This window comes from Macaca thibetana, chromosome 13 (genome assembly GCF_024542745.1).
Source record: "Macaca thibetana thibetana isolate TM-01 chromosome 13, ASM2454274v1, whole genome shotgun sequence".
Lineage (NCBI taxonomy): Eukaryota > Metazoa > Chordata > Mammalia > Primates > Cercopithecidae > Macaca > Macaca thibetana.
Window position 1 is genome coordinate 31,324,877 of NC_065590.1, and position 12,561 is coordinate 31,337,437.

Genomic DNA, 12,561 nt, shown 5'->3' on the forward strand with positions numbered 1-12,561 from the left:
ATAATAGCCAAAGATGTCCAAAATTTGATAAAAGACATAAATCTATGACTCCAAGAAACTCAACAAACTCCAAGTGGGATAAACTCAGAGACCCACACTGAGCCACGTTATAATCAAACTGTCAAAAGACAAAAGCTGAGCAAATCTGAAAAGCAATAAGAACTGACTCATCAAGAATGAGGAATCCTCAAATTTTATAACATTTAATATCTCATGAGAAACCCTGGAGTCAGAAGGTAGTGGGATGACATATTTAAAGTGCTGAAAGAAAAATACTGTTACTAAAATTTCGTGTATCTGGCAAAAATAAGGGAGAAATCAAGACATTCTCAGATAAAACAAAAGCTGAGGGAGTTTATTACAATTAGACTTGCCCTGCAAGAAATGCATAAGGGAATCCTTTGGGCTGAAATGAAAGGGCACTAGACAGTAACTCAAATCTGTATATTGAAATAAAGATCCAAAATAAGATATATTGACAAATATAAAAGTCAGTATTACTGTCATACTGTTTTCTAACTCCACTTTTTATTTCCTAAATGATTTAAAAGACAAACTCATACAAATAACTATAAATTTTTTATTAGGCATCAAATACATAAACATGTAATTTGTGCCATCAATAACATAAGGGTGGCAGGGGCAGAGCTTTACAGGAGTAGAGATTTTGTATGCTATTGAAGGTAAATTGGTATCAGTTCAAATTAGATTGTTGTAAATGTAGGATGTTAACTATAATCCCCATAGCAACCACAAATAAAATATCTAACAAATATACACAAAATGGAGTGAGAAGAGAATTAGATTAGTTCACTACAAAAAAACAGAAAAGAAGGCCATAAAGAGGAAATGAGGGGCCAAAAAAGTATCTGACATATAGAAAAAGTGTTAAATGGTAGAAGAAAGTCCTTCCTTAATTACTTTAAATGTAAATGGATTAAATTTTCCAATCAAAAGGCAGAAATTGGCAGAATGGACAAAAAAAAAAAAAAAAAAAAAAACAAGATAGTGATATACTGTCTACAAGAGAATACTACAGATCCAAAGACACAAGTACATGGAACACATAGATAAAGATACTCTGGGCCAGGCACGATGGCTCACGCCTATAATCCCAGCACTTTGGGAGGCCGAGGTGGGTGGATCGTGAGGTCAGGAGATTGAGACCATCCTGGCTAACACAGTGAAACCCCGTCTCTACTAAAAAAATATTTTAAAAAATTTAGCCAGGCATGGTGGCAGGCGCCTGTAGTCCCAGCTACTCGAGAGGCTGAGGCAGGAGAATGGTGTGAACCTGGGAGTTCGAGCTTGCAGTAAGCCGAGATTGTGCCACTGCACTCCAGCCTGGGTGACAAAGGGAGACTCCATCTCAACAACAACAACAAAAAAAGATACTCTGTGCAAACATTTTTTTAAAAAAAGAGAACTTTAACACATTATAAACCACCTTGACCTAAGAGACATATAGAACACTACAGTCAACAATAGCATGATACACATTTTGCTCAAGTGTACGAGGAACATTCTCCAGGACAGACCATCTATTAGGCCACACACCAATTCTCAAACTTAAAAACATTAAAATCATACTAAGTATCTTCTCTAATCACAATGGAATGAACTTGGAAATCAATAACAAAAAATAGTGGGAAATTCATAAACATGTAGAAATTAACACACTCAACCAGTGGATCAAAGAAGAAATCACAAGAGAAATAAAAGATGACATTATCTAGCAATTCCACTCAAGATGTATACCCAAGAGAACTTAGAAACAGGCAATCAAATATATACTTATGTCAATGTTTATTGCAGCATTATTCACAATAGCCAAAAGGTAGAAATATCCCAGTGTTCATCAGAAGATAAACAAAATGTGTACACATACAGTGGAATATTAGTCATAAAAACAAATGAAATTCTGATACATGCCACAACATGGATGAATCTTAAGGACTGCTTGAGGCCAGGAGCTCAAGACCAGCATGGGAAACATAGCAACACCACATCTCTGCAAAAAACAAAATCAGCCAGGTGCAGTGAACATGTGCCTGTAATCCTAGCTACTCAAGGAGGCTGAGGTGGGAGAACTGCTTGAGCCCAGGATTTTGAGGCTGCAATGAGCTATGATCACACCACTGCACTCTTACCTGAGTGACAGAATGAGACCTTGTCTCAAAGATAAAAACAAGCAGGTGAGGTTACCTGGGGCTGGGAGAGATACAGGAATGAGGTTATTGCTTAATAGTTACACAGTTTCAGTTTGGGGTGATGAGAAAATTTTGGAAATAGTAGTAATAATTTCACAACATTGTGAATGTAATTAATGCCTCTGACTTGTAAATTTAAAATGTTTACAATGGCAAATTATATATATCCTACCACAATTTAAAAAAGCTTTAGATTATGCATGTTTAATTTTATTTCTGGGGGAAGATTTGCTTTACTTCTGGGGGAAAATTCACAAGAATTTTAAAGATACTCCTACAGAGTAAAAAGCATGATTGGATACATGTTTTTGAGCACCTGTACTTACAAGCTGATCATACATTTGCAGAGCTTTAGATCCTAAAATACACCCATCTACCATTCTACCAATATTCAAGTGTGTTTATCAAGACAGAAAAAGAACAGGTTTTAATAGCTATCTTCTAACAAGATAAAGAGAAGAAAAATATAAGATAGAGGCTCTTGTTAACCTTTTATTTTGAGAGGTTCTTTTGAGAGGTTATCTCAGCAAATAATCTAAACAAGTGAAGGATAGGATATCTATTACCTGTTGACAGTAGTAACATGACTATATAATCATAAGTGAAAAAGATCAAGGAAGTAGCTGAAAGCTGCTGCATGACAGACAGACCCCTAGACAATCTCCTTCCTGGACAGACCCCTCCAGGAAGGAGATTGGAAGCCTCTATTCTAGGAAATCTGACAAAACCAAAATATTCATGTGGAGGAGGGGACTCCCAAAAAAGCCCATTCAGATAACCCTAAAGACAACCCCTTGCCACAATCCCAAGGCTTTGAAGCTTTTTAGTCCCTCATTCAACCATAAGACAGCCAAAGATTACCAGATATCCTGGAAAAGCCTGAAATACAGACAAAAATAAAGAAAGAAAGAAAGAAAGAAATTTGGAGGAAATAGATGTGCAAACAATTTTAAATGAAAAAAAAATACAAACACTATATTGAATACCCTTTATCTATGAGCAAATCCATAGATAAAGGCTTTTTGGTTATAAGAAAAGGAACTTTTACAAATCAAGAAGGGGTCTTTAAGATTTTTAAATACAATAGCAAAGAGTTGGAAGATCGAGCTAAAGAGCTAAAACACAAAGATATTGGGGTCAAGGGAGGGAGGTAAGGAAATAGATACCCAGTGCTGGATATCCAGCATCCAAAAAATAGTTTGGAGAACAAAGCCACAGAGAATAAATCATCAACCAATGCTAAGTGTTTCCCAGAACTGACAGAAGTGAGTTACTACCTTGGAAGGGTTCACCTAAAACCCAATACAATGCATAAATACAGACCCACACCAAGGCACATCATCATTAAATTTATGAGAAACAGAAATCAAAATGGCATTGGATTTCTCCATACAACAAGGGAAACAAAGAAAATGGAGCAACAATATTTTTAACTCAATAAAATTGCAGATACACCAGAATCTTCTGAGATCTTATTAAATGTTTTATTTCTGAACATTCTTAGATATTATTACTAAATGTTCGATTTCTTAACCTGATAGTGGGTACATGAATGTTTATTTTATTATTCTGTAAATCATACATTATTGTGCTTATGAATTGTTTCTCAATTTACAAAAAATCACCCCAACTATTCCCCTTGCTCGGGTTCCATGCTCATTAAAGAACATTCTGGTGATGCTCTGACTTCTATTGTAGCTTTACCTCCAATAAGCAAATGGACATCGGACCATTTGGCATGTGTAATTCTCTTTTTAGAGTAATAAACTGGTGTACAAGTTTTATTTTACAAAAAAGTATTAAAACAATGAATGTTTAGGTCACTTAATTACTATGTTCTTATAAATGAATTAAATTGGTCTCAAAATATATCCTCTTAGAGCCAATAATCTTCTGCAACTAACCAAATTCATTCTCAGAATCAAGACCTTTTCGACGCTTCAATTTCCTTCCATATTGCAGCTTCAATTTTTGAAGTATCATATTCCCTCATCATATCAAATTCAAGCCATGGCTGACTCCACTTCTGAGCTTCTTCCATTTGCTCTTCAGTTAAACAAAGATCAAATCTGATTCCTTTAATATCAAAATTTGGACGTTCCCAGCGTTTAGACCAGGGCTTAGGCTTCATTTTCACTTTCAGCTAAGGAAGATTAAAAAAAAAAAAAAAAAAAGGAATAATTAGGCTGATAGGCATAAGCAAAAATTCTTCTGAAGTTTTCATTAAGATGATTCTTTCTTATTTTATACTTGAACTTCTAGTTTCAAATGTATAACCCATACCTCATTAACAGGAACTTTCTGGGTAGGCTCTTGTGCTACTGGCTTCATATTCACATCAAAAGTGCTATATTCAGGAAGGGCATCTCGTAAGTACAGCAAGCTATCATCCAGCCGTTTCTCTAATTTGACCACTTCAATCTCGTGGACCCGAGGATTATAAAGTTCAAAGCAAATCTCAACACCTAAATAGAAAATAAAATACATTCTTACAATCTAAGTCCACATTCCTATACATGTTTCATACTACAGTAAAAGGGTTTCATAAAGGAATTAGCACAAAGTTTTGCATGTAGCAAATGTGCCATTAATTTGAAATGTTTAAGATAAAGATTACTGAAAGAAATAGAAATAAGCTAAAATCCATTTAAATATAAAGTGAGAAAGTCTGAATTGGAATGATAGTCTAAAAAAGAAAAAATGGCTTCTAGAAATATGTTGAGTCACATATCTCTTAATTCTCATAGTAGTAACATCAGAGAAAGTCTGAATTTTTCCCTATGTCATGTTTTTATCTCCCAATTACTTGAAGAAAAATCAATCTTCCATGTTAAGAGTAATAAGATTAATGGTGCAAAAGAAGTAAAATATTAAGTTCCAACTTTGGTTAGAAGCTCCTTTGATTAAGGATTAGTGGATTAAAGGGCTAGAGAGAACTAGTTTTGCTTTTTCCCTTTCACCTTTCACCATGTGAGGGCACAGTGCTTGGCCCTTCCAGAGCACACAGCAACAAGGCACCATCTTGGATGCAGGGAAGGAGGCCTCACCAAATACCAAACCTGCCAGCACCTTGAACTTAGATTTCCCAGCCTCCCGAACTGTGAGAAATAAATTTGTTCTTTCTAAATTACCCAGCCTGTAGCATTTGGTTATAACAGCACAAACAGAATAAGACACCAGAAATGTAAACCAGAGACCTGTAGCATTTTGTTATAACAGCACAAACAGAATAAGACACCAGAAATGTAAACCAGAGACTGCACAAATGCAAGCAGATGATGGTGACATGGATGAGGGTGACAGCAATGTAGAGGGAAGAACAGACAAAACTGTGATATATTTTTTGGAGATTGTGCCAAGAAAACTTGATTGACTGCATGTGTGAAAGTAAGTGGGTAGGCAGTGGTACCATTTATGGAAATAGAAAAGACTGTGAATGGAACACCATGCAAGGGGAAATAAAGGGTTCTGCTTTCAACTTATGCTGGTAAGACATCCAAATAGAGTGTTGATCAGATAGTTGCAAATGCAAATCTGGAACTTAAAAAGGGTCAGTCCTGGAGTTATAAATCTGGAAGTTATCATTATAAAGATGGTATACAAGCCATTGGACAAGAAGGAAACACTAATGCAGGAAGTAGTCATGGGGAAGGTTGAGGCAGGTTACAACAGTCAGACATACTATAGAGAATGGCAAGAGGGAGCTAATCCTTTTGGAGTATTCTGTGTCCAGTACTTCAAATTCAGTATCTCACAGTTGATTGGCTAGAACCATGTAGAGGAGAAACTATTACTATCTTAATGCTTAAAGAAAATCAAATGACTCACTCCTATGCTCATTTACTTCTATTACAAGGCCTCTCCAAGTATTTGACCTGATTTAAGGCACAAATCAATTAAGTCCTGCTGAATTCCTACACGCACAGCCCACCAGGTCATTACAGACAGCAACTGCTTTCACATTTTCAATTTCTTTGAAAACAAGAATACTTGTTGTTGGAACTTCATGAAGCATTCAACTTGATAAACTTAACTGTTCCTGCCATTTTAATTAATAATCTTGCTAGAGTTTTACTACTTGTTCCTCTGCCTATAAGGCATAGTATACAAACACAATTTTGTCATATAAGACAGTGATATTCATTTTAGGAGCAAGTAATTCATGAAGACATTATATGTTTGTCTTAAAGTTTTACTCATGGGTTATTTGCTCCTAAAATGAATATCCCCATACTGCTTTATAGTGATTTATTCCCCCCTTTGATGTTGCCATGGTTTGCAAAGTCTATTTCTAATGACTGTTGCTCCAATAATATAAGAAGCCTTCAAGAGAAAGATGTCCATCAACCATATTTAATCATTAACATCAAATCTCAATCCATTCTAAAGCCAGAGGCTCCACATCTTCCCTCAGAGTCCCCTTTTACTTTCAAATTTCAGATTTCTTATCCCAGGATGGAGAAACAAAAAGGAATCCTGAGATAACATTTTCTAGACAATAAAAATGATGAAATAAAACTTACCTTGTCCTTCGATAACATTCCTAAGGATAAAAGTAGCTCCAAGGCCTCTTCCTGATCTCTGGATGCAAATCCCCAGAAACTGGCTGATTTTTCCACTGGCATATGGGTCAGCTGTAGTAACACGAAGAATACTTCCTACAAATTCAAAAGAGAAGTGAACTTTTTTTCCAGCACACTCAGCTGAAAAGTAAACTTTATATAAGATGCAGAGACAAACAAATAGCATTGCTAGATAACTTCTTCACTTCCTAAATCTTTTAATTTAGGAATATATACTTCATATGAGCATAACCCAGATATGTAAAAAAAAATCTTCTTTTGTTTTTTAAGAAAACTAACCATCCAATCACTAAGAAACTAACCACGCAATCACTAATAATAAAAGCATATAGCTCTTACTGACCAACATAGAACTCTGGGATGTGAAGTACTTTTCTCCTTTCTAACATATCTTTTCTTTCTATTTGAAATTTCAGAGGATCTGTTCTTCCCCTTCGAGGAATGAATTCAGGACTCAAGAACCTGTGAAAAATACAAATAAATTAATTAATTAAAAGTAAACTTAAAAGGCTGCTAAAAGAAAAATTGCTGCTTTTCAAAGAAATTAAAGAATATGATATTGACGTGTTTTATTGTTCACTGTCTAAATAAAGGTCAATCTTATTTCTAAAATTGTTAATGCTCATGAAAACAGCTAACGATTCCTGAGTACTCACCTGGTATTTTGTTAAAAGCTTTGTGAAACATCTATTGCATAAATTAATCCTTCTAGCAACTATGTGGGTTTGGTGTCATCTGCTTTTTACAGAGCAAGAAACTGAAGCTTGAAAAAAGTAAATAACTAACCCATTGCTACATTAGCTATAAATCTGTCAAGTCAAGATTTAAATGTAGGTATGTTTGTCAGTCTCCAAAGCCTATAACCATTACTACAGGTCTCACACTAAGCTATACATGCTACAATAAATTATGTCAGAAAAGACATCAACATATAAATTACTAATTATAAACTGACTTTTAAAATGATCTTCCTGATCAGAGAAGATGGCCCTGGAGATGGTGCTGAAGGGCCTGCGGCATCTGCAGGCTTGTTTGCTGTATCTGCTGGCCAAGACTGTAGACCAGTTTGAGTATGATGGTTGTGACAACTGTGACACCTATTGGTAGTCCTGGTGTCTCGTGGTTATTATCTTTCTGCCCTCCTGGTACAGCAGTATCCCTTGAAGAAATCCTGAGGCTTTGTAGTGCTCTTTGCTCCCTGCCATGCTTAATAATTCTTGCTTTTCCCCCTCCTCATCTGTTTTCTTCTGTTTACTGCTCTTCCTGTACCTTAGGCCAGTCCCGCATCCTTGCATTTCACATTCTCCTAACTGGAGACCCTTGGGCCTTAGGCGACTGCTGGGTCCTAGTCTGCCTTGTTTGTGCCTCTGTAGGAGGGAAGTCCTTGCTTTTCTCCTCTGGCCTAGTAGGGGACCTTGGGTAATGTCCCATTTTTGGCCAAGATGAGGTATTTGTTTTAGAATAAAAAATTCACCATAAATTCTCATTTACTTAAATTTCCACAGAAATCCTGTTCGTGTCCCCATTTTGATTTCCCTAAGTTGCTGGTTCTCCCTCTGTAAAAAGAGAATGATTAGACCCTGCCTGTTTACCTCAGGATTGTTGTGATTGTAGAAATGAAGCTATGTGAAAACTGTGTAAATCTTATAAAGGTGAAATCCTTTTGCTTAAAAAATAATAATCTTCCTTTTTTTCTTCTTTAACTGATTTTAAGCTCATTAGAAATATTTACTCTACATAAAAAGTATAAATGACAGTACAATGAATATTCATGTCTCTACCACCCACCTCAAGAAATAAATTATCAATATTGTGGAAGCCCCAGTGTATCCCTTCCTACTCTGTAGAGTTAATTACTATCCTAAATTTGGTGATTATTCCCATGAATTTCTTTCTCTTCCTCAATTTTCTACTTTGAAAATTTTAAAGCCTACCAAAAAAATAATACAATGAACAACTGTAGATCTTTCATCTACTTTTACTAACTGCTAAAATTCTGCTGTATTTGCTTTATATATACATATCATTTTTTTCTGAACCATTTGACAAAGGTGTGGTGGCTTACATCTGTTATCCCAACACTTGAGAGGCCGAGGAGGGTAGATCATTTGAGCCCAGGAGTTCCAGACCAGGCTAGGCAACATAGTGAGACCTCATTCTCCAACAAAAAAAAATGTTAAAAATAGCCAGGCATGGTGGCGGGCACCTGTAGTCCCAGCCACTTGGGAGAATGAGTAGGGAGGGGCCTAGGAGTAGGAGGCTGCAGAGCCAAGATCATGCCACTGCACTCCAGCCTGGGTGACAAAGCAAGGCTCTGTCTCAAAAAAATGGAACAGCAAGGCATTTCATTCCTCAATAATTTAGAAGGCTTATGCTAAGAATAAGGACTTGCTCCTATATTATCATGATACCCTTATGACACCTATAAAAGTTAGCATTAATTTGATAACATAATCTAATACAGAGGTATCGAATCTTCTGGCTTCCCTGGGACACACCGGAGGAATTATCTTGAGCCACACATAAAAGACACTAACAATAGCTGGTAAGCTTAAAAAAAAAAAAAAGTCACAAAAAAATCTCATAATGTTTTAAGAAAGTTTATAAATTTGTGTTGGGCCACATTTAAAGCTGTCCTGGGCTGCGGGTTGGACAAGCGTGGTCTAATATAGGGTTCATACTCAAATGTATGCCAATATCCTGGGAAGGTATTTTACATCTATTTGTTGCCCAATTCAAAATACAATCAAGCTTCACACATCATATTTGGTCGTTAGTCTCTCAAACTAAGACTTTTCCCCATCTTTGTATTTTTATAACATTAACTTTTTTGAACAGTCAAGGCCTACTATCTTATCCCTAGATTCTGGATTGTTTCCACAGGCCTGGACTAAGGTTAAATAATTTTAGTAAGAATATCACAGAGATGATGATGTGAACAACTTATTCTGTCACATCAGGAGACACATAATATCAGCTGGTACCACTACTGGTAAAGTTACGTTTGACTGTTTGGCGAAGTTTCAGAAGGTCCCCCTTAAATTTCTTTTTACTTTACATATGCATGTATGTCTGGGCAACATATACTATTGTTTAGTATAGTTTTGTTTCTGTTTTTTCTGAGACGGAGTCTTGCTCTGTCAACCAGGCTGGAGTGCAGTGGCACGATCTCAGCTCACTGCAACCTCCGCATCCTGGGTTAAAGCAGTTCTCCTGCCTCAGCCTCCTGAGTAGCTGGGATTATAGGTGCATGCCACCACGTCTGGCTTTTTTTTTTTTGTATTTTTAGTAGAGTCGGGGGTTTCACTATGTTGGCCAGGCTGGTCTCGAACACCTGACTTCGTGATCTGCCCTCCTTGACCTCCCAAAGTGCTGGGATTACAGGTGTGAGCCACTGCACCTGGCCTATAGTTTTAAACTTCATAAAAATAGCATCCTACTACATTAATGATTCTAAAGGTTTTTTCCCACACATATTTGTGAAAATCATCCATGTTTAAAAGTTAGTTCTAGTTCATTCACTTTTCACTGCTGTACAATAAATATTCTGTCATATGAATGCATTTGCCTATTCACCTACTGTTGGTTATCTATTCTGCCTCTAAATTTTTGTTATAAAAAATACTTACATTCATTCTTGTACTTGTCTCCTTGTACATACATGTAAGAGTTTAGGTTGTGTGCTTTCTGAGTGAGAAGGTATACACAACTTAAACTTACTAAATTCTGTCAAATTGTTCTCCAGAACATATCATTTACATTCCTGTTTAAGTGAATTCTATTAAATGCCACCCTTTAAGAGATATTCCATTAATACCTTCAAAAAAAAAGCTTTATAAGGACATATTTTCTGAATTTCTAGGTTATCTAACTCCAAGTTTACTTCTATTTAAATCCGTGGAATATTTTAAATGTTAAAAATAAAATAAAATAAAATAAAAAGGGCAGGCGTGGTGCCTGTAGTTCCAGCTACTCAGGAGGCTGAGGCGGGAGGATCACTTGAACCCAGGAGTTTTGAGGCTGCAGTGAGCTAAGATCACCACTGCACTCCAGGCTGGGTGACTGAACCACACTCTATCTCAAAAATTTAGGAAACAAAAAAAAAAATCCCAGAGGTAAACCAATCAACAACCTACAGTCCTTTCAAGAAGCCTATAATCATAGCAGGTTTTTCCTCTGAAAACTGTTTTTTTAAAAAGGTTGTTACAAAGCTCTCTTTTCAGATCTTAAGTACTTTAAATTTACATGTACCTCCAAGATTACCACCATTCATTTTAGTTTTTATTCACACTGTTTTGATAAGTTTCAGACACACTTTAGAGGCAATTTTTACTGTGCCTTGTCTGCCAAAACTTCCAACCTAACCCACAACAAATTTTTTAAGTTGGCCAATCTATTCCTATCCAGGGTTGGGGTCTTTTGAGAGAAAAGAACGGCTCTTGGACGTAAACAGGTATAAACAGGATGTACCTCAGAGAAAAACTCTGGTATAGGACATATACCACAGAAGAGCTTAAAATATGGGGAATCCTTACTTGAAGTTCTGACTCAATAAAACTGCAAAGAAGTTCAATGCTGGCTTGGGGAGAAGCGAGGAAGACAGAACACTGTGGTGCACGGGTTCATGAATCCTACACACCAGCTCGTGCAGGTGAAGGTGCAGCCCCCACCTTAGAGCCAGTACCTCCAACGCGAACGCGCTCAAGCGCGCACCGACCCCAGTTGCCGGCCTGGCGCTAGGGCAGTGCCTCACCTGCGTTCCTGTTCCGCCGGGCGGCGCTTGTCCATGATGACCGGCTTCGGCGGCGGCTGGAACGCGCCGGGCTCGGAAGGCCCAGTGCTGTGCTGCCGGACAGGCCCCGCGTGGACCCCTGCGGGAGCGGACGACGAAGGTCAGGACTCTAGTGCCAGCCCTGAGATCCCGCAGAGCCCCGCAATCTCCCCCAACCCGGTGTCCCACGGAGGACCAACTCTGGGGTTGCCTCTCATCTCCAGGCTCGCCTCCCCCATCCTGACCCTGGGCCCCTAACGCGCCCCAGCTCGCAAGTCCCGCTCCTCTTACTGCAGGCGAAAGAGGCCGGCGCGGGGAACAAAGTCCTGGCGGCTTGGAAACTCCGACCTAGGCCCATTGCAGCCCCGTGCCCCGCTGCAATGCAGGACGCCATGCCAGGTAGCTTACGTCAAGACTACAACTCCCAGTAACCAGCGCGACGAGGTTGTAGCTGCGTGCCACTAGATGGCGGCTGCTGTGGGACAAAATAGATAAGTCTCTCCCCCTGCTCCTTTCCTGATGTCTTGGGAAAAGAGCAAATTTCTCTAGTTCCCCATAAGGAGCTAAGTTACACCCCTCCACAGGGGTGTTCTCCCGGCCTAGAAAGCTCTTTCCTACCTCTCTGGATCAACTCTATCTTCTCAGGCAAGCTCTCACTATGTGAAAATCCCGTTGTAGGCCTTCATTCCCACTAGATGCCTTTGTTGGCAGCTCTGATCTCATTTGCAATTCTTTCTTTCTTGTGTAATTATTAGATTAGTATTTAAATCTGCTATTATACTATAACGAGGCAAGGGAAGGGAGAAAGTCTTCTTTTTTCTCACTGTTTTATCCCAGCACCTAGAACCTACCTGGGCCCTCACTCTTTGTTTTTATTTTGTTTTGTTTTGTTTTTCTGAGACAAGGTCTTTTTCTGTTGCCCAGGCTGGATGGAGTGCAGTGGCGGGATTATGGCTCTGCAGCCTCCAACTCCTGAGCTCAGGCTGTCCTCTCACCT

The 12,561-nt window shown here is 38.2% G+C and overlaps 1 protein-coding gene across 1 annotated transcript; it reads right to left on the minus strand.

Moving 5' to 3' along the window:
- Positions 1-3,680: 3,680 nt before the first annotated feature.
- MRPL19 (mitochondrial ribosomal protein L19) lies at positions 3,681-11,990 on the minus strand. Its single transcript, XM_050754320.1, has 6 exons — positions 11,856-11,990; positions 11,547-11,664; positions 7,137-7,255; positions 6,734-6,868; positions 4,494-4,675; positions 3,681-4,353 (listed from the first exon to the last, which is right to left on the minus strand). Exons 1-6 carry the CDS (start codon positions 11,956-11,958, stop codon positions 4,132-4,134), a joined length of 879 nt encoding a protein of 292 aa, XP_050610277.1. The 5' UTR covers positions 11,959-11,990; the 3' UTR covers positions 3,681-4,131.
- Positions 11,991-12,561: the final 571 nt, after the last annotated feature.

What these genes read in the sequence shown, in the direction of transcription:
- MRPL19 (XM_050754320.1), bottom strand. Translation starts at nt 11,958, where the DNA reads ATGGCGTCCTGCATTGCAGCGGGGCACGGGGCTGCAATGGGCCTAGGT. An exon ending in CATCCCAGAGTTCTATGTTG is followed by an intron (nt 6,869 to 7,136) that starts GTCAGTAAGAGC and finishes TTGAATTTGTAG; the next exon opens with GAAGTATTCTTCGTGTTACT. An exon ending in AGAAAGTTCCTGTTAATGAG is followed by an intron (nt 4,354 to 4,493) that starts GTATGGGTTATA and finishes AATCTTCCTTAG; the next exon opens with CTGAAAGTGAAAATGAAGCC.